The 24,982-nt window shown below is 44.4% G+C and overlaps 1 protein-coding gene across 1 annotated transcript in view; it reads left to right on the top strand.

Moving 5' to 3' along the window:
* LPIN3 (lipin 3) overlaps positions 1–18,497 on the top strand; it is a 42,266-nt gene extending 23,769 nt beyond the window's left edge. The window contains exons 12-20 of the mRNA XM_015410338.1: positions 4,812–4,904; positions 7,270–7,319; positions 10,061–10,196; positions 12,487–12,635; positions 12,803–12,847; positions 14,303–14,455; positions 15,211–15,325; positions 15,437–15,540; positions 18,254–18,497. Coding sequence (XP_015265824.1) covers positions 4,812–4,904; positions 7,270–7,319; positions 10,061–10,196; positions 12,487–12,635; positions 12,803–12,847; positions 14,303–14,455; positions 15,211–15,325; positions 15,437–15,540; positions 18,254–18,398 — 990 coding nt within the window. The 3' untranslated portion in view covers positions 18,399–18,497. The remainder of the gene's footprint in view (positions 1–4,811; positions 4,905–7,269; positions 7,320–10,060; positions 10,197–12,486; positions 12,636–12,802; positions 12,848–14,302; positions 14,456–15,210; positions 15,326–15,436; positions 15,541–18,253) is intronic.
* Positions 18,498–24,982: the final 6,485 nt, after the last annotated feature.

Below are 24,982 nucleotides of genomic sequence, written 5' to 3'. Positions count from 1 at the left end.
TTTGGCTGCCCAGTTTGATCACCTGATGCTTGTCATTTTTACTAACTCCAGTTCGCTCGTGAGTTTCTGACATGGCATTGCTGACTTCTGCTTCATTTTTCTTTGTGGTTCTTCTTTTGCTCATCAGAATCGTCTTCAGCAGTTTAGGGTTGCATAGCTTTGGTTACGGAATCTCAAAAGTATACATTTCCACATATTGTGCTCTTATGTGTCCTTGGGAATAGGATTCTGTACCCTTAACTCTGATCACTGTAACCCACTCATATACCTTCTGTGAGTCTAAGGTCCAGCTCAGCGCTTTCACTGGGAATGTAAGTACAGGCTTTGTACCCAAACATTCTGATGTGCTTTACACTTGGATTGGATCCATGCTACAATTCATATGGAGCGCTGTTAATGGCAACCTATTTTATAAATATGCTGCTCTCTTAATCGCCTCATGTCAATACTTGTATGGTAATCCAGCATCCAAGAACATGCATCTCAGCTAGTGTGTGGTTCTTTCTTTCTGCTACTCCGTCCTGCTCAGGTTTGAATGGCACAGTTGCCTGGTGTTCAGTGTCCTGTTCCTTCAGGTATTCTTTCACCTCTTTACCTATACATTCTCCCCCATCATCTGTATCGAACATTTATGGCTTCCTTTGAAATTTGTGGCTGGCCGCTGCCCCAAACTGTCAAAGTTTTCCAAAGATTTTACTTTTCTGCTTCATTAGATACATGACAGTACACCTGAAGTAGTCATCAAAAACTGCCACCAACTATTTGTTTCTACTTGGTGTGAGAGTGCTCAGGGTTCCCAAATATTTCTATGGATAACCTGCAAGGAATGTGTAGACCAGCTTTGACTACATTTGGGGAGCGGGTTGCATGATGTTTTCAGACTCATGCAACACATGCACTTCATATGCATTTGACATAATGTCATTTCCATGTCCTTTGTTTAAATCTTGATTTTTCAAGCTGTCTTCTAGTTCATGGGCGTTTGTGTTCTAGGTTTCTCTGCCGCAGGTGGATGCATTTGTCATGATGAGTTTGTGGTTCTAGCTTGCTCATTCTGTTGGGGAAGCTTATAGAAGGGAAGCGTATACTTATCATTCCTGTGTCTATAACCTCTGCCCCATTCTTAAGCTCACATTGGTTTCCTTGAAACTGCACTGAGACCATTACTAGAGAGGTGCATTACTGATAGAAGGCTTCCCTCTGTTCTGGAACATATAGGACATTTTCCACAAAGAGTTAACATTGCCATTTAAATGGACTACTGCGCTTTAAGAATCCATATCTGATTCCCTCTGCGGTGATTTTTTTCCCATCAACAAGGAAGATCCTTTATGCTGAGGCCAAGATCTATGAAGAACCTCCTGGTCTCTCATCATATGGCTTGTTGTCCTTAACTCTATGTACGGACCACATGATGTGTTGCTTTTAGACATCCATCCCATATTTCATCTGCAGAGTTGCTTGGAGCTGCCTTAGCTTTTGCTTTCGATGTTTCTGTGATTTGTGTCTTCTGCTTAGCTTTCCAGACTGAACAGTTCTTTTTCAGATGTCCAGTCTGTTCCCAGCTATAATACACCCTGGTCTGTCTACTGTGCTCTGTCCCCTCATCTACCTTGAGGACTGCCTCTGATTGTTAAGTGTCTTTACCTGTTTGAAGTTCCTTTCTGTAACTGTAGAGGAATTTCACATTACCCTTTTTAACCCGTTTTGAAGCCATTTTTGATCCGTCATGGAGTAAACCGGTATAGGGCTGCCATTTCACACATGGCTTTCCCCATCCGGTAAAGAGCTGGATCTGAAGCGGTTTGCCATTTCAGACTGCACCGCTTTTCCCCACTTTTTCCCCACCGTTTTTCGCCCGCATGGGCGATCTCCGGCTTTTTTTTGGGGGGGGGGACGTTCACTTTATAGCACTATAGCGCTATAGCACTATAACAAAACACTCCAGGCATTCTAATGGGGTTGATATACCGCTGTTCCGTTATAGCGTCATAGCGCTATAGTGCTATTGCGCTATAAAGCAAATGTTTTTAAAAAGCTGGAGATCGCCCGCACGGGTGAAAAACGGCGGGGAAAAGCGCATTGGAACTGGGAGAGGAAACTGAAGACTACTTGGAAGCGGTTGACAGGTAAAACGCTTCAGCCCCGTTTCCTAAACGGGACAGAAGCATTTGTGTCTGAAATTACAAATATATTCCGGTAGGGAACCGGTTCTAAAACGGTTCTGTCTGAAATGACAGACCAGAAACCGTTTGGGAACTGTTCCTCTTCCGGATTATATTGTCTGTCTGAAATTCCTCTGTAGTCTCCCATTAATTTGCCTGTAACACATTCCAGCATTAGATCTGTCTGGTCTCAAGGTCATTGATGAGAGGGCCATAAGACTCTGGGAGACGAGAGGCAGTGCCACTACATGACTGTCTTTTGTTTCTTCCCAAAGCCTAAGCTGCTGTTTAGGCATGGGCACGAACTGGCTGATGAACTAAAGTTCATCATGAATTTTGGCCAGTTCATGGTTCACAAAGCAATGTTCGCTAACTGAAGAACTTCCACGAACTTTGATGCAGTTCATGGCAGTTTGTGGCGGTTCATGTAGAGCAGAAAACGTTGTGCAGGGGGTTGGACTAGATGACCTTGGAAGTCCTTCCAACTCTATGATTCTGTGAACCTCAAAAATGCAGTCTGTGCCCATCTCCTGTTCCACAGTTTCTAGCATGGCATTTACATATTCATGCATATCCTGCTGTTTGCTTAGTCTCGCCTTGTATATATTATACAAAAGGTTTAACTTGCTGTTTATGTCTGAATGTTCATGCATTTTTGGAGTGCATTCCACATACCCTTTGGCTGTGTCTTCTTTTGTCATATGGATCCTCCACTTGCAGGCTTATGACTACATTTGCTTTCCTGTTTTTCCTGTCCCATTCTGCTGGATTGTCAGCTGGTCTGTCATTGCTTAAAACATCCCAGCGGTTATCTTTGCGCAGCAGTATATCTGCTTTGAATTTCCACAACTGATAATTGTCATTACTCAGTTTGGCCACTGCAAACTTAAGATCTTCACTGCTTACTATCCTTCTCTGGATATGCCTTCCTTTCTTATTGTTATAGCTTTCTTGCAACTTATCTTGTGGTCTTGGGCCTATAACCTGTTAGCAGAGTTGGAGAAAAAATCCAGTCCCACACAACCGAAGTGGCATTCTAAAAATTTTACTGCAACAAGAAGATTTGCATGAAGTATTAACTAACTGTAGGCCTTCCAACAACAGAGAGATCTTCCAGATGTAAGGCATGATATAAAGCAAAGAGGAAGCACAAAGATCTTCAGGATATAAGGCAAAAAGGAAGCACAATGAGAGGCAGGAGTAGGCAAAAGCTATACCTCTCTCTAATGTTCAGATAGACTAAAAAGCCCTTGGTCAGTTTGGTGTAGTGGTTAAGTGCGCGGACTCTAATCTGGGAGAACCGGGTTTGATTCCCCACTCCTTCACTTGCACCTGCTGATGTGACCTTGGGTCAGTCACAAGCTCTGGCACAGCTGTCCTTGAAAAAGAGCAGTTTGTGTCAGAGCTCTCTCAGCCCCACCCACCTCACAGGGTGTCTGTTGTGGGGAGGGGAAGGGGAAGGAGTTTGTAAGCCGCTCTGAGACTCCAAGTGAAGGGCGGGGTATAAATCCAATCTCCTCCTCTTCTTCTTCTTCTTCTTCTTCTTCTTCTTCTTCTTCTTCTTCTTCTTCTTCTTCTTCTTCTTCTTCTTCTATATTAGTAAAACTGCTCACATGGTGGTTCTTTTCCAACAATTATAAATATTATTTTGGACTACTAATAGATAGAAAGATACACCAGTGCTGTAAACTTGAATAAATGCCTATAAAGAAATATTTAAATATATTACAGGATAAATGGTGAGATTCGGAGTCCTACTGAAGGAGTTCAGCTTTTTTAATTAAAAAAAATTAGATGTAGAATTGCTAATATCATTTATCTAATAATGTGTACTATTAACAAGATGATGGAAAAGGTAATTGTAAAGATTAATATTCTGAGGAACTAGGCACCCCCATTAGCAAAAAATGTTAGGTGCCAATGGTAGAATATCTGCCTTCCAAGGAGAAGGTTTTAGATTCAGTCCCTGGCATCTTCCATTAAAAGGACTGATAGTAGGTGATGGGAAAGATCTCTCCCCACGGCCTTGGAAATCTGGTGTCAATCAGAACAGGCAATACCGAGCTTGATATACCAGTGGTCTTACTCAGTATCTGGTTCATGTGATCACCTTCCAATAATTATAAGATCTTATGGATTATTCTGTAGCTAAATTTGCCCACACTCTGTAGTAAATATTGTCCCCCAAACATCAAGAGCATTCTATAAACCTCTGCTACTCCAGCAGTCTAGCATGAAAACTCATCACTTGCTTTGGTTGAATTGGTGCTCATTCTGGAGGCTTCAGGATGTACTCTTAAACTTCTACCTTCCTAGGCATACTTCTCTACTGGGTTCCTGTGTACAGCTTCAGCAGTTTTGGTGAGGGCTGTATCCATGCATGATGTCTCCTGCTTGAGGAGTGGATGATGTGGGGCTGATGAGTTATTTCCTGGCAAAGCCGTTGGGGTTGTCCTCAGTTGGGTAATCATACCAGGGCAGGCTGGTTACTGGTGTCTAAGTTCTTTCTGTATAATTAATTGGTGTTTCTAGTTAAGGTCATAAGATCTTCCTGTCATAGGTATGTAGATCAACTCTTTTGTGTTGGAACGTGAGTCACAGCTGAAAAGTTTCATCTTTGCCCTAATTTCCTTCTGTCTCTTGCAGAGTACTGTTGACAGACTCATGAAGGAAAAGATGCCCAAAAGGGGTGGCCGGTGGTGGTTTTCTTGGAGGAGACGAGAACTTTCCAGTGAGGAGGTAGATGTGATATTCCTGAAACCATGCTAAGAGAAGAAATTGTGTGTCCTGCTCAACCAAACCCAAAACAAAAAGGTTTCAGTTGGGTGGGCTTCAGATGGATTAGTAAACTGATTTGTAAATGGATAGTAGCATATTCTGAGGGAAAATATTTACACCCTTCCTTGGGAAATGTTGGTGTGTCTTTGCCACTCCAGAAAGATCAACGATACATGGTAATGTAATGCCAGCATTATCCCCTGCTGTTGGGATGTGTCAGCACCATGTCAGAAACATGAATTACTGGCTGTTCTGTGTATCTCTAACTTCTGAGGTAACTGCAGTGGCACAGGAAGGAGACTACCACACCAGACAGGCTTGATGTGTTTGGAACAGAAATGTTTCCTCAGGATAAATTTTGGGCAAATGATTTGTATATATCTCTGATTGAATTATTTTTGTGGGATTAGTTTTATAAGCAACAAGCAAGTCTGCAGCTAAAGTTGGTTCAAATTAAAGTTCAGCTGTGTTCCTCCTCCATGCCCCACCAATGCTCCCTCTAAGCTGTGGAGTCTTGTGAGCAAAAATTCTACTTTGTGAGCTACTGGCATTAAAATTGTGAGCAAGCAATTTGGCTACTATATAAATTAGTTTGCTCTGGAGCCATCCTTCCTGAGCCGAGACAAAAACGTGTGAGCTGGAGGCTAAAAAACGGTGAGTTAGCTCACACTAACGCAGCTTAGAGGAAACAATGTCCCCTACTGTGCTTTGACCATTGCTGCAAGAACAGTAGAAGCTACTTGGCCCACTTCCTCTGACAGTCTTCCACTCAAGGTCTAGCAACTCTGTCCCTTTGAATGACTAGCAAGCTGCCTGCCTCCCTTGTTTGCTCAGTACTGCCAGTACTCTCCTGTCTCTAGGTTCTATATATATGTACCTTTGTTCCAGTCATAGAATCATAGAGTTGGAAGGGACCTCCAGGGTCATCTAGTCCAACCCATGGAACAATGCAGGAAATTCACAACTACCTCCCCCTCCAGATCCCCAGTGACTGCTGTTCCATACCCAGAAGATGACAAAACACCTCCAGGATCTCCAAAATACTGGCATGGAGAAAAACTGCTTCCTGACCCCAAAGTGGGGGTCAGCATTTCCCTGGGCGTGTAAGAAAGGGCCACAAGAATTAAGAACTAATGTGTCCTCCCTTCCTGTCCTCCCTCTCATGATCTGCCTAAGTTCACAGAATCTGCATTGTTGTCAGTTGGCCATCCAGCCTCTGTTTGAAAATCTCCAAAGGAGAGCCCACCACCTCCTGAAGAAGCCTGTTCCACTGAGGCACCGCTCTAACTGTCAGGAAGTTCTTCCTAATGTTTAGTCGAAAACTCCTGCTTTGTAATTCATTCTCAGAAGTCTGGCTTCCTCCTCGGCATCTCCTGTCTTGCCTAACTGGAGGCTTAGGCCCAGCTACTAGAGCAGAATCTCCTCATGCTAGATCAAGACAGACTGTGTAGCAGACTTTCTCAAGTTTTGTTTCCATCCCTTTCCTCCAATTACTCACACCTGAGGCTTAACCACATGACTTCTGAGGGTCAGTTGATCATGTGGGTCACAGGAGTTTCCTCTTAATTGCCTCAGTGACAGGTTTTCTTTGATATGTGGAGCTGTGTTAGGAGAAGCATTCACACCCAGTCCTCTGTAGGAGGGCCGGTTCCAGGGTTTCAGGGGCCCTGGGCAGAGAGTTCCTAGGGCAGTGGTGGCGAACCTATGGCACGGGTGCCAGAGGTGGCACTCAGAGCCCTCTCCGTGGGCACTCATGCCATCGCTGCAGCCAGGCCCAGACCATCATTAAAGTGTCGAATTCTCTGCCAAATAATTTTAATGAAAGCATTTGGGATTGCTTTCCTTACTTTGTTTGGATCATCTTAGGTTAATGTATGAGTTGTTTTTTCTAAAGTAAAACCTCAGTATTCAGGTTAAATTGCTGTGTTGGCACTTTGCGATAAATAAGTGGGTTTTGGGTCGCAGCTTGGGCACTCGGTCTCTAAAAGGTTCGCCATCACTGTCCTAGGGCATGCCTCCCTCTGGCTTGTGTGTTCTCCCAATTTGTGAGCTCTGCTGCTGCTGCTGCTCACCACCGCCTGCAGACCTTTTTTAGCAGCACTGGGCAGTGAGTGTAGCTGGGATCATGGTGGAATGCTAGCAAATGGGGGGGGGGGCTTGGCAGCATTGGGCCCTGCCGGAAGCCCCACCTCCAGATATGCTAATGCTGGCCTTGCTCTGTAGCATTTATGAGACTTCAGTTTAGTGCTTGATCCATTAACTGCTACTGCACAAGCAAGAAGATATCGAAGGTAGCTTAACCATTGTCAACCTCTTGTGTTCATAGCCAGAAACCAGCACCCAGAAAATGCATCCGACTGAGTCCTTTCAGCAGAGGTGATGTATTTTAATGTTTTCATGGAGAATGATGGTGGGAAGGGTGATACTGTAATGAGGAAACGGTCAATTATGGAATCTTGCAGAACTGTTTCATCTTGTCCCTGAATTGTCAGAAGACAAGGTTATGCAGTTTTTCTGTGGCTCATAGCTACCAAGAGGGTTGTTTGATATGAAAATGATAAGCGCAAGGGAACCTTTAATATCCTGTACATTCAGGAAAGGAAAAAGTCTACGCTGAGGGGACTTCTTCCCTATCCACCTCCAAAAGCAGCGAGGGGGTTCCTACTTGTCTGAGAGGGTTCCTGCTTCTGTCCCTAAACAGGTAGAGGTTCCCTTTCTCAAAACTGAAGTGGGCGGGGGAACCTCTTGGAAACATCTGATTAAGTGGGTTTGTCCCAGTCTCCCACAGATATGGACTGTATATCAAGACCATGGTGATTCAAGAGACTCAGTTTCCCCCCGGTCTAGCCAGTCCTAAGGCCACATGTGCATGCACCCTCCACCTAGAAAATCAAAATCAGTCATTACCAGGGCTATTTTTGGGCAGGAACGCACAGGAACAGAGTTCCGGCTGGCTCCCAAGTTGGCCACGCCCAGCAGGAACTCATTAGCATAATAGGCCACACCCAAAAGCAGAAACTCATTAGTATCGTATTGGCTACATTAGGGGTATGTGGCCTAATATGCAAAGGAGTTCCTGCTACAAAAAAAGGCCCTGGGTTTTGAGAACAAACAAGGTAAACAGAATAAGAAGCAAAAGGTGGGTGTGGCTGGATGACCACACTTCTGGTAACATGGGGGTGCAGCCTAATGTGCTAATGAGCTGTGCTGTCAGGGGTGTGGCCCAATACGCTAATGAGTTCCTGCTGTTGGGTGTGGCCTATTATGCTAATGAGTTCCTGCTGGGCTTTTTCTACAAAAAGGGCCCTGGCCATTACCATCTTGCCCAAACTTACCTCTGACTCTACTTTTTCTCCTTGTTGGCTAATTTATGTATGTTTATTCTTCATTCCCCAACTGTGGCTGAAAGATACAGGATAAATGAAGCACATCTATCTGTAGCCATGTTTTTAAAAATCACAATAAACCACTATAGAGTAATGTGAGGTAGGGTAATAGCAAACCCGATTGTTTCTAATGCCGGGCGAAGCAGCCCTCACTTGGAAGTTTTTCGTTAATCAGAAATTCTAACAAACATGTGTGGGGTCTGCTGTTTCCCCTCACTAACTGTGGGGGATGCTTATTCCATCTCTTAAGTCTCTTAATCTTTTGCTACCTTATCTGCTAGCCAGTAGTGTGTGTTAGTTAAAGGCTGATACACAGGGGTCATTTCCTGTGGGAGCGCACAGGAGCGGAGCTCTGGCAGTAAGGAGCCCAGGGGGTGGGCACATGCAACAAGCCCCGCCCCCTGCTCCCAGCAGCCCTCAGTTGGGTCACAAGGAGCAAGAAACAGCCAGGTAAGTTGCAGAGCCCCCCCCCCCGCCTGCCTTCAGTTCAGGTACAAGCTCCCCCTCCTCTGTGAGGGCAAATCTGCACGCCCCCCCCCCCCAGCTAGCAATCCAAAAGATTCCAGTGGCACCTTTAAGACCAAATTTTATTCAGGTACAAGCTCTCCCTCCTCTGCGAGGACAGATCTGCACGTTCCCCCCCCCAATAGCTAGCAATCCAAAACAGTCCAGTGAAGCCTAAGCAGTGGGTGTTGCCTTCTGACACACTTCCAGTGATGTCAGGGGTGTGGCATATGCAAATAACTCATACTAATAAGTTATGCTAATGAGCTCCTGCACCTCTTTTTCTACGAAATGACCCCTGCTGATACTTATATGCACACTCCAAGGGTTTTGAGAGCCCATGGTCAGAAGGAGTTGTTGAATCTGGATTCTCTGGATGTGTGTGCTTAAAAGTTTAAGAAAATCTTTCATACCACTGAATTCTTTTGCCACATGGAATATTTGGAATGCCTTTTAATCAGCCATTCTGCCTTTTAATCAGGCATTAATCAGTCTGCTTTGATGCTAACATGTGGCTCGGCAACTGTATCCAATAGTGTGCATGTATACAATAATTTGACCACAGAGGAAGTCCTTGGAGGCCAAAACACATTTGGTCCTGTTTTAATATGGTTCAAGATCATCAACCTACAAGTATTGAATTGTTGGTCCTTTTTTATTGGTTCAAGCCTCTTAACCTAGAGATATTGAATTGTATCATGTTGTATAGATTCAGGACTTCTTAGTTCAAATATTCGCTTCTTCAAGGGCAGAAAGGGTCTATGTTTTTAAAGTACAGTTGTAGTGCACTTTGTAAGAAATACATATATTTTGTTTCATGTATTTCTCATAGTTTTCTCTCACCCAACCTTTGGGTACCCAACTTGGCAATTGGGTGGCTATGGGATGGTAGGTGGTTGTCCCAAATCTGTTTTTAAAACTCCTGAACATCATCTGTCCACCCCAGACTCTCTTTTTTCTCTTCCTCCATTCTTCAAGGGCGTTATTCTGGTAGTGTTAATCCAAGGTTATGCCATATATTGAGTGGGAGAGCCCTAGAAGGAAAAGACGTACTGCTTAGAACCTACTGAACATCTAGTTGAGTTTATGCTTCATGGCAATCATTTCCAATGTTATCCTCTAGCATTATTTTGGGCTAAAGCTTCCCTTTGGGATTTGACCAATATTTTTGGATCTCTGCTTGTTTGCTTTTTAATTCTGTCTCACTCTGTTTCCATGATAATACAGAAACAGGGACGATGCTTCATCCAGTGACGATGGGTCTGTATCTTCAGGCCGAGGGGTCAGACCCGTACCAGATTGTATTACGCAAAAGTTTCTTCCAACCTACAAGAAATCCCTTAGACTGTCTTCAGATCAAATTGTACGTGGTTTTTCAGGCTTTTACTCTTACTAGTTGTGTATTTAACAGATGTCAAGTAACTGTCTGAAACTGATCAGATGGTCCTCTGAACAACTCTGCCTCTTTGGCATTGCTTTTGAGTGGTTCTGTGCAGCATGGCTGTGAGTCACAGATCAAAAACCAGCTCAGGAGGGTCATGGCTGGCTTAGCACTTGGGTGGGAGGCTTTTGAAGAGAAAGAAGGGAGTGAGACTTTGTAGGCTAAACCCTTTTCTGACGGCATCTGTCTGAACGGTGCCCTGCTGTGAGGTTTAGATGTACAAGCATAAACAGTTACGCTTCTCTTTAAACCAAGCGGAAAGAAGTGTCACTCCAAGCATGCTATGGAACAGCTGCTGTCGTTGTATATTAGAGACCCTAACATTACACTGGGGAGATGAAAAAAGGAAGGCGGATGTACAAACGATGAATATAGATGTTCAGCTGTGGCTTAACAATGGGTGCCTCCTGGGGCTGCCCCGCCAAGAGCTCTTGCCACTGTCCCTACTTTCTGAAGAAGAGAGCAGTGACTCACGAAAGCTCATACCCTGCCTCATATCTGGGGCAAGTGATGCTCTGTCTTCTTGGTGCTTTGGGGGGGGGCAACAGTGGGAGGGCTTCTAATGTCCTGGCCCCACTGGTGAACCTCCTGATGGCACCTGGTATTTTTGGCCACTGTGTGACACAGAGTGTTGGACTGGATGGGCCTTTGGCCTGATCCAACATTGGCGTCTCTTATGTTCTTATGTTCTTATATTTTGTTAGTTTTTAAGGTGCTACGGGGCTCTTGCTCTTCTCTACTCTCGTTGTCCTTGTCCAGGAGTTGGAGCACCTGATATGCCTTCCCTCCTCATTCCCCAGGGAGGCTTTCTGAATTGTCAAGAAGCCCCACTGGGCATGCACAGCCTGCTTCACAGTCTTTAAAGTTGCCTGGGGAATGAGGAAGGAAGGAGTGACTTGTGCTCTGTCTCCTGGAGGGATGGTACAATAGTGGGAATGCAGAACTTGGTCCCTGAAGCTACTGCCTTTGCCTTAGCCTAATTCCAGAGCCCCCTAGAAAATTATCTTTGTTCACGTTCAGCTTCTGTGGTTGAAAATACCTAACAACCAGGGGCATGGCATGGTTCAGCCAAAGTGTATTATTTTGTTAAAAAACAAACCCTGTGGATTTTCAGTGGGAGAGAATTCAAGCATGGGCTCGGCACTTGCACTGAATTCAGTGCCACTTTCATGGCGCTTAATTTTGGGTTCTGCTTCTGCAGAGCATTGATAATGTAGAGTTGGAGAATTGAGTTAATTCTTTCCAGCTTTACTCTTCCAGATGTTCTGAAGGGTGTGCGAAACTTTGAGGAAAGCTGGATTTTGGATGGAAAATGGGAATTCTTTCGTTTTCCCCCCTGTTACTGTTCATTCGACCCAGTGGGCTCAACAGCTGCTGAGAGTTTATGATTAAGCAATTAATGGAAAGCAATAACATAACAATAGGGTTTATGCAGTTGCTTTAAAATGTTTCCATATTTCTACAAGGGCAGCCAAAAATCTAGCAACCCTGTGTGTAACCCATCTTTCTTCATCGCTCAATAGCCAAAAGTCTCAGCATTTGGAGAAGGAGAATCCTTACTAATTAGGGGGGAAATCAGCTCCTGTCTGAGTTTTAAAAACTCAGAACAAAATGGAAATTGCTATTTGCATGCATGGTGGTTGGGAACAGATTGAAAAAGGGGGGGGATGGATGCAGTTAGTCATTGATGGACTAAGTTTCAGAGGGTTGGTCTGTTGGTCTGCAGAGAGCAGCTAGATTCAAATCCAGAAGCACCTTAGAGACCAACTAGTTTCAAAGTAGAAGCTTTGGAGAGCCAAAGCTCCCTTTGTCAGACGCAAGTGGGAACAGAGATCCCTGAGTCTTTACATCACAGTCATACAAGGTGGGAGGGTTGTTGTAAAGGATGCAAAGGTACAGTGCATATTGTAATCAGCTTGATTAGGGCAGAGGGGAAGTGTGCCCGAGGGACAGAAAATTAGTATCTGTAGTGAGATAAGAGTCCTATGGCCCTATTCAGCCTGGGGGCGGGGTCCATTGTTCTCTGAACGAAGGCATGCTGTTCACATTTATTTGGAAGTCACATTTATTTGGAAGTCAGTACCAGTGAACTCTGGGACTTAATTCCAAGTAACCAGACATAGGAATGGGCTGCATGAATGTATATAACTGGATCTCTTTAATAAGGGCTCCAACACTGAATGTGTTTTTTAAAAAATTCTCTTGACTGTAGAAGAGTCTGAACCTGAGGGATGGCCCCAATGAGGTAGCATTCAGTGTGACCACACAGTACCAGGGCACATGTCGTTGTGAAGCCACCATCTACCTGTGGAACTGGGATGACAAGGTGGTGATCTCTGACATCGATGGAACCATCACCAAGTAAGTGGCTGCCATGGTAGTTTTCCATTTTGCACCCTTTGGCATGGGTGCATGATCGCCAACTATTCACTATACAGTGAACTTTGGGCATTATAGCTCAGGTTGGGGTTCAAATTTGGGTGATGTGTACATGCATGTTTCTAATTATTTCTCTTGCTTTTCATCAGATCTGATGCTCTAGGTCACATCTTACCACATTTAGGGAAATGTAAGTACTAGATATGTGTGAAGGCTTTACAGGTAATTTGCTGTAGTCCCTTCCAGGGTCCCTCTTCCAGCTCCTTTACAGGATCACGTGGATCTATGAATCATTTCCCTTCTTCTCCTTATTGGCACCTGGGAATAAGGTGAGTTTTTACACTTTCTCCTGCAATGGAGAAAATTGTTTCTTAGGGCAATCCTAAACAGAGTTACACCTCTCTAAGCTCATTGAAGTCAGTGGGCTTAGAGGGGTGTAACTCTGTTTAGGATTGCATTGTAAATTAAATTAACGTTTTACACCACCAAACTCCTCTAGGAAGTGTTTGGCTAGTTTTTGATCCACCTTCTTAAAATGTGCCTACCTTATCTTGATGCCCTTCTGCCTATCCCAGTTATCCATCGCCACCGTTCTATAGACTATTGTATAAGTGGTTTCTAGGGTATTATGGTAGGACAGTTTCCCCTTCTTTGTGGCAGGTTGTTAGTGAGCCCAAATTCTGCGTAAGGCTGATAGTCTTGCCAGACCCTGTTCAAAGAAGTAGACTAAAATGTTGGTTAGCAACTTTCAGCATTTTAAATTACACTTTGAAATATGCGATTCTTTGTGATCCATTCCTTCTCCTCTTGAGGTATAAACAGCTGTTTGTGAGAAAAGAGCCTCAGTACTTGGTCTGTGTGAACAGTTGTCAGGGTACTGATCGCCCAGTATTGGAAGCGAAAAAGCTTTCTTAAAATGAATATTTGGTAGAGCCAAGTATGGGTTTTGAGCATTATGAGCAAGTTTAGGATTGACAGACTTCTGTGGGGAAGAGCAATATTTTCAGGAAATGTATATAATATGTATTAAAAAGATGCTATTTATTCAATATTAGAACATGGTTATATTAGGTGAAAAGTTCGAAGTTCTGAGGTATATTTGAATTGACATTCTGGCGAGACATGTTTATTTAGAATACTTCATATCAGTTTTAGGATTTGTAATAATTCATGTGTGTGGAAATCCGGATACCTGAATAGATTTTTATTTTGCTCTCACGTTCCTGATGGCTTAGAATTGCCAGTGCAGGAAGCATCGTCCATTGATGTTGGCACATACCCTGGTCTGTTTTCCTATATATCATTATTATTTTCCTTATATGGTTTCTGATTGGCTAGGATTGCATAGTAAAAGAAAAATGGTACCCAAGCAGGCCCGGCAGACTGGTGGGAATATTGACCATGCGTAGGTTTTGCAAAAAAAGAACACTGTCCAGAGCGGCAGTTTGGGGGAAACATTTCTGACTCTCTGAAAATATTGTTTTTGCCCCCAGACCCAAAATGGATGCATATTTGGCACAGTTCTAATAATTGGGATTGAATGTGTTTCAGTGCAATATCACATCCTTGCCCTTCACTGTACCTGGAGCTGAAGAACAATGGGTTAAGCATGACCATCACTCATTTTAGTTCTGCCTTCTCCACTCTAGGAATGGATACAAGTTTCTCTACTGTTCAGCCAGAACCATTGGGATGGCTCATATCACCAAAGGATACCTGGAGTGTGTCAAAGACGAGGGCTGTGTACTCCCAAAAGGCCCCATCCTGCTGGCACCTAGCAGCCTCTTCTCAGCTCTTCATAGGTAAGCTCTCTCCATAATGATGGGTCTTCGGATATGACTTCTGCAGGCCCGCTTTTATTATCCGTTCTCCACAGGTTTTAATCAGTGCAGAAACAGCAGGGAAGCCAATTCAGCACAGAGATACACATTTGAGGTGCATTGTGTGCTAGACCTAACTTCACATATTTTAATTTAATGTCCTATATGTGAATATGGTGAACACCAGCAACAGTTGGCATTTCTGTGCATTCAGACATCCCCAAATTATCGAATCCCAGAACTGAAAATCAGAATGGAGACCTTTTACACAAAAGCCATGTTTCCTATACTAGTGTTGGCAGTGGAGCATTATAAAATGTAAAGAGGTGTGCACATCTCACTGTAGCAGGGGATGTATAGCAGACAATGGCTTCTTGAAATTTCATATTTGGCACATGACAATGGGTGCTTTTTGTGCATGTCCCCCCAATTACTTGAAGATGTGTATGAAGGGGGCAGATGTGTGGATAGGAAAATGCAAGAGGTGAATGATTAGGACTGTGCAAAATCCAACAATGTATATGTCCTTTCCATGTCCAATGGACTATTGGAAAGTAATGGAATGTTGGAATGGTGTGTATATGTTTTTTTACATCATTTTTTTTTCCATTTGAAATCCTTACTTGGCTAGGGAAGGGGGCAGAACACCAATTTCACAGCTGCCCATGGGGGAGGGTGGAGGGGAGAACCCACACTGCTCTGACACTCGTGGAATGTCTGTGCTCACTGCATTGTAGGGAAGTGATTGAGAAGAAGCCAGAGGTGTTCAAAATTGCCTGCCTAACAGATATCCGTAACCTGTTCGGCTCCAACAGGCAGCCATTCCATGCTGCCTTTGGGAACAGAACAAATGTGAGTATGGGCCATTTGTTATGGGGAAGTGAGGGTCTCTCCTCTTGGTTCCTTCTGAGCAAAGCCTGCATTGTTTGGACCCTTTGTCCTGTTCTGTTGTGTTTTGAGTAGGATGTTCATGCCTACAAGGAAGTGGATCTGCCAGAATCGCGTATATTTACTGTGAACCCCAAGGGAGAACTAATCCAAGAGTTTGTGAAGATCCACAAATCTACGTAAGCTTCCAAACATATCTGGTGCATTATCTTCATAGTGTGTAAAACTGTCTGCTGGGCAATGTGTAGATGGTGTTGAAACACAAGTGAAGTCACATTCTGCTGCAAGAAAATGAGTGTTCTCCTTATTCTCCACCCGACTGCCCCAGAAAAGTTCACATATGACATGAAATTGCCTTATGGGCAGGCGCCATCTAGCTTTATCTCTCGGTCAGAACAGAAAAGAACACAGGTTCTGGCAAAACAAATGTAAGTCAACAGTAAGGCAAGCAAAAAGAATTTGGGAAGCAGATGGTCAAAACCTTTTAAGTCAAGCAAAAAGCAATTCTTCAAATATATCAGGAGCAGGAAACTGGCCAGGGAGGCAGTTGGGCCTTTGGATGACGAAGAAATAAAAGGAAGAGGGAGAGATGGTGGAGAAACAGGCACTATTTAATCTCTTCAGAAATTGTTTGGAATTGGGGGTGAGCCAAGTTTGGCCAAGTTTGCAGACAATATCAGGCTATTCAGGATAGTGAAAACCAAGGCAGGTTATGAAGAGCTACAGGAAGATCTTTTTAAATTGGGTGAGTGGCAACATGGCAGATCAGGTTCAGTGTGTTAAGGTGATACATATTGGAGTAAAAATACATACACGTTGATGGGGTCTGAACTAGCTGAAACTAAGATTGAAAGAGATCTTGGAGCAACATGGCAGACAAGGTTCAGTGTGCTAAGGTGATTCATATTGGAGTAAAAAATACATAAACGTTGATGGGGGTCTGAACTATCTGAAACTAAGATTGAAAGAGATCTTGGGGTTATAGTGGAAAGCTCAATGAAAATGTTGACCCAATGTGTGGCAGTGGTGAAAAAGGTAGACTTCATGCTAGGAATTATTAGGAACAGGATTGACAATAAAATGGCCAATGTTGTGATGCACAGCATCATTTGAAATTGTTAGATTCACTGGTATGCAGTGTTCCCTCTAGCTGAGTTAGTGTGAGCTAGCTCACAGTTTTTTAGCCTCCAGCCGACAGATTTCTGTCTCAGCTAAGGAAGGACAGCTCCAGAGCAAACTAATTCATGCAGCAGCCAAATTGCTCGCTCACAACTTTAATGCCGGTAGCTCACAGAGTAGAATTTTTGCTCACAAGACTCCACAGCATAGAGGGACCACTGCTGGTATGGCATAGCCAGGAATCTCTATTAGGTAGCAGGATGCACTAGGCTTACAGGCAGAAGCAGCTTCTTGGTACTGTGTGTGCTAGCAAAGATACACTGAGCCTTTTGTAAGTTTCAGACTAATAAGAGTCCTTTATTTAGGAAACTCCATTTTAGATAGTATAGGTGAGAGATAGGGATAGAATCTAATGTAACTAGCTATGATGGATGCAGATGCAATATGCATGTCCTTGCATCATGGTGCCAAAGACTGAAAGCATGCTCCTTCTTCATCTGTGTTGGAGAGAGAGAGAGCGGAAGGAAGGAAGTCTTGTCCCTAAGAACAGCATTCTACTTCAAAGGGATAGTATCAGATAACAGGAAGGAAAGGATGCCCCGTGTGTCCTGACACCCTCTGTCTATCTAAATCTATGGTGCTGTCTCTGTGGTCTGAAGTAGGAGACAGCGTACAGTCCTCCACTTCCAACAGGAATACTGTGTGCAGTTCTGGCCACTATATCACAAAAAGCATATTGCAGAGCTGGGAAAAATACAAAGGAAGGCAACAAAGATTAGAAGGTTGGACCACCTTTTCTATAAAGAAAGGCTAGAGAGTCTGGGGCTTTTCAGTCTAGAAAAAAGAGACAGCTTAGGAAGGACAGGATAGGGGTTTATATAATTATTCATAGGGTGGATAGAGGGTGCATTTCTGCTTCTCCCATAACACTAGAGTTTTGGAGCATCCAATTAAGTAGATGAGAAATAAGTTCAGACAGATAAAAGGACTTCTTTACTCAACAGGTAATTAAAGTGTGGAATTCACTACAAGTGAAGGTAGTGATGGCCATAAGCATAAATAATTGTAAAAGGGGGGTTAGACCAATTCACAGAGGAGAGGTCCATCAATGGCTACAAGTCATGGTGACTGCAGGGAGCTTCCATCTACAGAGGCAGCAAACCTCTGAATCCCAGTGCTGGGAGGCAGCCGCAGGGGAGGGCCTGTTTGTCCCTCCAAGGCAACTGGTTGGCCACTATATGAAGCAGTATGCTGGACTAGATTGACATCTAGGAGAGCTCTTATGTTCTTAATCTTGTTTACAGCCCCATAATATATGGCTTTTGTTCATGCAGGTCTCACAATCCCAAGCTTGGGCTTTTTAGGTGTTATCAGAGGAACCCTCAGGTCTTTTTGACAAATGGAAAACCTGGTTAGATCTAGTCTTATGAGTTTGCTCACCTCCATCATCCTCTGCTGTAGACGTTGAATGTGGCAGGCAAAACTCTGTGATGCAACCCTATTACATGGTGAACATGCCAAATATTTCATGAGGGAATATGTGAGAAGGGTGCAGTTTTGGTGGTGTTCCTGTGGTGTGAATTATATCTGCTCCCACTCTTTTGCTAGCCCTGATGCATTGTAATACTTTCTTTCCACATATCAAGTGCATGCATGTGCATTGCATTTCTTGCTTTATTAAAATGCAAGGGAGATAAATGCTCCAGTGCAGGAGATGCAGATGCAAAAAAGGAGGCTTGCTGACTTTAATGCTTCATGCCCTGTTTCCTCTAGGTATGAACGGCTGAGTGAAATAGTAGATCTCATCTTTCCACCCATTGGCGAGGATGTGAGCTTTTCCATGGAGTGCCCAGAATATAGCCACTTTTCTTACTGGAGAACTTCCTTGCCTGCTGTTGACTTAGAAGATTTTGAGTGAAGATTGTGAGCCACTGAAGCATCATCCTGAAGGATATTTAGCTGTTTGGCCTCTGATAGAGTGGATGGGCTGAGTATATCTTCTGCACTGTGATGGACTTGCATTTTGGCACTGAAACGTCTTCTGTTTTCACTGCTCTGGAAGAGGTCTCTCAGTCCAGGTTCTGATGAACTTATATATGCCCTATGACTGAATGCACTTTTTCGTGAACTTGGAACATTTGCAAGGTTCATATAGGATTTTGAGTTGCATCTGTCCTTGAAGTTGGAAAGAGGATTCCTGTTGGATTTATCCAAAGATTGATGATGGCTGCTATTCATGCACACACACCTTTATCTTCACCCCATAGCCTATGTGGAAAGTGTTGACAGAAGCCATATGTTTTGGAAGGAGAACAAGAGAACTAATGCATGTTTTAGAACTCCATCCCACTGCAGTGATATTGAATGACTTGTTCAGTCATTCTTCTGGCTTGATCTGACAAACAGTATCAGATTATGGCGATAGCTCAGCAGTGGCACTGGGATGTGATTAGATTCTTAGTGCCTTAACTGTCTGTCTGTTTCATTCTGAACCTCATTGTACTTAAAAAAAACAACCACTCAAGGACAACTTCTTCCCCATTTTGTCCAGTTGTTTGATAATTTGACCAGAGATGACAATAGGACAAAAGCAAGGGTTCTGCACCACTGCAGGAAATGTCATTGTTCTACCTCCTTCAAGTCTGTTTAAACCATTACTCAGTTCCTGTCTCAGTTGCTTACAGTAACTTTTGAAAATGGAATGTTTTATCTTGTTGGGTAAAATAATTTAAAAGGCATACTGCTTCTGAAGGGGGTGCAGGTGCCTCTGCATCTTTACTGTAACTCTGTCCTTCCTGGGGACAGTAATGTGCATCAGCCCCCCCACCCCACCCCCAGGTTCTACTATTACAGTGATGTGCTTTTAGACATTGCACTGAAATCAGGAAGCATTGTGAGGGTTTTTTTTAGAATGCATTGCTTTGTGGAGTGGTGCCTTTTTCTACATGGAATGTTGAATGAAAGACAAGCTGTTGAGCCACATTCGAGGGATTATGCAGTGGTTCTGACGCCCCAGTTCTTGTGCCATGGTCACTATTGTCCTTGGTTATTGTAGCTATAGCTTATTGCAGATAGCCATGGACTGGGGCCTGCACACGTTTCTCACTGGACATTGGTACTGTTGTAAACTGTTGTAAACTTAGGAAACTAAGATTTAGCTGAAAGACTCTCATTCTTCTTCTACCTCACTTTTACTTCCCTCTTTTTTTGTAAACCTTGACAGAGCTGTAGCACTATTAAGGGATGCCTTAGCAGAAAGTATAACAAGAAGGAAAAGAAATCCTGTGAGCTAGTTGTGTTGTGATGCATCTGCTGGCCCATGATTAATGCACTTTGGAGCTGAAAGACTCTGCTTTGCAGACGTGTCAATAAAAGTTTCAATATCTGAAGCCAAGAGAGTCTGCATTATTGTTTCTTTTTGCTTCCATTCACTCCATGTTTTCAGTTAACAGTTTGGAATAGGGTCGCCATGCCAAACCAAGCAACCAGCAGGAGAGCTGAGGGCAGGGACATTGGGGGGGGGCAGCATTCTGGCCATGATGATGCCACTTCTGGGGAAAACCTGGAAGCAACAGTGGTAGCTCTAAGAATCACTAGAAACTTTATGGTGAAACCATAAAGTTTCAGCAATTCCTAGCACTACTGCTGTCACTTCCAGATTTCCCCCAGAAGTTATGTCATCATGCTCATGATACCAGTAAGGGTTTTTTTTCCATTCTCCCGCTGCCTCCAGTCCTCCCAATGGTGACAAGGCCAGTCCAAGCCCATCCAAAGGGAATGGGGAGAAGAATGCCCATGTCACTATATTTCCATTGTTCCTATTCTTCTGGATTCATAGGCTGTGGTGTCAAGTTGTGCTAGTTTTGCTAGCCAGCTATGCTGTATGATCTGCTTACATCTCAGATTCCCTTAGTAGGCAGATTGCTGGGAGAATGAAAGCCTTGTGTGCTTTTGCCATTCAACTCAACAAATAGAGACCGGGTGGGGGGGCAGAGATGAAAGAGCAAGGACAAGGTGAGCTGAGAGATGGGGAAGTGCAGAGAGATCTGTTGGTGGTAGATGGGTTTTTTTTAAAAAAAGGATAACTGAGGTGTGGCAGTGAAGGTATGCGATGAGGGAGAAAAACTGACACAAAAGTATGAATGCTACGAGAGAGAGTAATGTTGTTAGCCGCCTTGAGCCAGATACCTGGAAAGGTGGGATATAAATATAAACAATAAATAAATAAATAAGAGAGAGAGAGGGAAAATCCCCAGATACAGGGATTCAGAGATGCCTGTGGAAGGCAGACAGGCCAGGTCTTCCAGTGCTTCTCTTTCTTCCCCACTGGCTTTTCCAAGGCTGGTGGGGAGAAAATGGGGGCATGCCAGTGCACCACGTCACTTCTGGCAAAAACCGTTAGTGACGTCATCACCTTGGGGGTGATATTCTAGCACTCAGACCTCGCTTTTGGGTGGATCCTAGTGTGTTACCGTTAGTGACGTCATCACCTTGGGGGTGATATTCTAGCACTCAGACCTCGCTTTTGGGTGGATCCTAGTGTGTTGTTTTCACCGGAAGTGAGGTTGTGTGCCCATGCAATGCCAGCACACCTGTCTCTGCTCTCCAATTCCTGTTGGGGGAGGAGAGGGGGTTGCCAGGTGTAGCTGGCAATGCCAATGAGAAGAGAGCACACAGTTATGGGGTCAGATAAAAAGGGAATGTTTCTAGGCTGAAGAGAGAGTCAAAACAGTAACCGAATTGCTTTTGTGTGGCTAATACAGTGATGAGTGGATAGCTATGTAAAAAAGTGGTTTGAGGAGTCCTTTTCCATCCACAAGACAGAACTTGGGATGGTACTGTGAAGGAGGGATAGACTTCAGGGGCTGCACTCACCAGAGGCAGGGGGTTAGGTTGACTCATCTCTATATCCCTGGTGGCCTCATCTGCACTACTTTACTTTTCTTCCATATTGGAGTATTTCAGCTGCTGCTCCTTCTAGATCAGTAATATACAGCAGTGGTGGACAGAACTACCCTCTGCCCCTGGTTCACAAGGGCAGGGACCTTCTTTGTACCCAAGGCGGTGTGTTCTCCCCCCTGCCTCCCAGAGGCCCCCATGACATATAGGCCTTCTTTCAATGCACTTACATTGTCAGTCGTAATGAAAGGAGTTCTGCTAGTTTAATAAAAATCCTTAGCATTTATAAAGCATATTTCAAGTGTGCTGTCTCACAGACATTAGCTTCATAATCCTTAAAACAGTCCTGTAGGGTAGACCGGTGTTATGCCCATGATGTCGCGAGCCCCCTGTGAGTGATTATCCCCCTTTTCAGAAGAGGTGGAACAATCACAGGAAGTGAGTGCATGTGTGCATCAATATAGCTATACCTGCCCTGCATCACATGGTGTTCTATAGACGAAGGTGAGAACAAAGGCCCACCCACCCACTGCCTGTGCAGGATTTCCAGCTGGGAATCTGTGGGAACCAACCCCAGACTTTAGTTCAGACATCAGTTAAGTTTCTGGCCTTGTTCAGAGAGTGGCTCAGATTCCAGCCAAGCAATTCTATGGGTGGAAGGATTTCTGCCCCTGGTGCATGACTTTCTTGCCTCTTCCCACCCTCTGAAATGGTTCTCCTGGGAGGAACAGAATTTGAGGGCATTTTGGGATGCAACAGGACAGGGACATAAGAAAGTCACACTCCACAGGTGGGAATCTTTCCTCCTGAAGAAATGCTCAGTTGAGTCCACGTTAGTAACTTGTTTCTCCATGCACTCGTCACTGGGTTTGCCATCCCCCGATGGGGGTGGGTTTCCCCCTGATTTCAGGCCACAGGGGAGCCCCACCCCCAAAGAGTCCCACCACGCCTGGAGGTGACATCATTCCACCGGGCACGTCACGGGAGCGATGCTCTAGCATTTGGCTAAAAACTCTATGGTGACAATAGTTTTTGACCAAATGCTAGAGCGTCCTCCACGACGTGCCTAGCACAATGATGTCACTTCTGGGTGACATCATCACAGTGCATGTGCTTCGTGAGCACAACTACATCCAGGAGAGTGGGCTGGAGTCCCGCCAGCAAAAGATAGGGACCTGGCAACCCTACTCATTACCAGTCATTCCAGTCACATGGAGAAATAAAAGGGTGACATAAACGTGACACGGGTACATCTTGCGGCAATTCCCTGGTGGTGGCGGTTGGCAGTAGTGCTGCTGTGATCCAGAGAGGTGTTAAAAGCACACTCATTGTATGCCTGTAAAGGGGGTGGGGGAGCAGTATTGTGCCTGCAAACCCCACCCCAGGAACATCCACATGTTCAGCTGAATGTCTGCAGTGAGTCTTATGCACACGCAAGGGTAGACTTCTCCATGCAATTGAGGGTTTTGGGGGGGCAGATCTCTTGATTGTGTGGATGAGCTGATGTGTGTACACGCAGTAGGACATCTGCAGCAAGCCCTATGTATATACACTTGAACAACCATAAGGCTCACTGCAGATGTTCCACTGAGTATGTGGACAGCCAGGGGGTGGGGCCAACAGTGTGGTTCTACTCCCTCAGCCTTGTCCCAATGTGCTTTTAAACAGCTGCACACCTGCTTTGGCCCACTTTTCAGTCTCTCTCTGTGGTCACAGGCAGGTGTGCAGCTGAGAAGGGGCTGCCGCTACTTCCCTGAAGAAGAAAATAAGCAAATGAAAGCCACTGAGCCACAGACCCTCCCTCTCTATGCGACAACTTGGTCAATCTCGTGTTAAGCCACTTGTTTTTTCAATGACTTACCATGCAACTGGAGCATTTCATAGCTGCCACGTCCACGTGTAGTAATTTTGTGCAGCCTTCATACGGTGGCTGTAATGTACAGACCACTATGTATTCTGGCACAAGGACAGGCAGACAGGACAGGCAGGGTAGTTTGTCACTGCGGCACTATATAACTTTCCTTTCTTCCACCTATCTGAGAAGCTAGGGGATATAGCACCATAGGAGTGTACACAGGAGTGTATCCCTGAGCCGAAATTATACCCCAAATTAGCTGTTTCAAGTTAGCTCAAGGATACCCAGAATATCCCATAACGCTCCCAGAATTCCAGGAGTAATGAAAATTTATCTCCCTGAATTTCAGGAGTATTTCATGGTTTTGAGAAGGAACAGGAGTGAGGATGAAAAGAGAGGAAGCCGGCCCAGGAAACAAGTAGAGTTGCTGACTGACAGCTGATGATCAGATTGATTTGGCCGTCACCCATATCCCTTTACATTTTGAAAGGGAACAGACCAAACTTGCCCCGGACTTACCACGCCAGCATTGCCCCTGCTGGAGGCTCCTTCGTACCACTGGTATCAAAGGCAGCAGAGAATTGCTTGCTTTTTTTTTTTTTTAATGAAAGCTGGGGATTCGGAGAACCTGATACATGTATTGTTGTATGCTCATATCAAAATAATGCTGTTCAATTAGCAATTTTAAAAAGTAATGGGGCCAGGAAATAGCTGCTGTGGCATCCAAGTCTCGGACTCCTGGAGCAGCCTGGCATTTTCTAGTTGTGGGGCAGGCTCTGCCACCTCTGATGCTGGGCTGACGCTGGCACGGCAAGTTTGGGACTGGCATCCCCTCTTTTCCTTCCTCCCTCCCTCCCTACTCCTGCTGCCTAGGTAGGGGAAGAAAAAAATACTGGTCCCAAATTTTTGGGACACCCCCCCCAAAATCCTGAACTGGTAACAACAATTCTGAAGAGTCAGGATAACCAAAGCTGTGCCCTACCCAAAACCCGGATCCAAAACTATTACAAATGTTATTACAAATGCAATGCCCCCATCCACACCTTCCTTCATACAGGGAACGTGGTAACTCGGAGTCCAACAGAGGGAGAAGATAGTGCACACAGATGTGTTTTCGGACCGTATACCTCCGTGATACCTGTTGTCTTCTGAATTGAGTGTCTCATATACCAGTCAGTGCTGCCATGAAGAATTCCAGTCCAGATTTTGTACTTTAGTACAAAACAGAACAACAAGAAAAGGTCTTTGTTTTAAATCAGAGTTTGCTCATAGATGGTGATATTGCCTTGAATGGTCCCTGAACCGGATCATTGCTTCCAGTATATTCATATAGTCGGTAGGAACTGAATTTCACTGTTTCAGCTCTTAAATACCAGAGTTTTAATTATTCCCCAAGCAAAGAATCTATTAGACAGGTCTGTCTCCAGTTTCTTCCTGAATTAAACAACATACTGAAATGTAACCCAAACATGACCCCAACTATGGGAAGGCACTTCTTGCTACATAGTACAGCTGCTAAATGTCTGCAAGAGAGTACAGTAATGGCAAAGGTACAGCTTTAGCTGTCGTGAAGACTGTTCACCCTAAGAGTGAGGCAAGAGACTTATAGCAGCTTTTAACTTTTTTGTAACCTTCCCTTCTCCTCTTGAATTAAAAAACAACAACAACCCAACCCCAAACAATTCCTGATATCACATTGGAGTCTTCATGGTATAAGTTAGTTGTACTTCAGGACACGTCTGCTATAG

This window comes from Gekko japonicus, unplaced genomic scaffold (assembly GCF_001447785.1).
Source record: "Gekko japonicus isolate JY-2015 unplaced genomic scaffold, Gekko_japonicus_V1.1 scaffold200, whole genome shotgun sequence".
Lineage (NCBI taxonomy): Eukaryota > Metazoa > Chordata > Lepidosauria > Squamata > Gekkonidae > Gekko > Gekko japonicus.
Note: the sequence above shows the minus strand (reverse complement) of the source record. Positions and strands in the feature narration are given on the sequence as shown.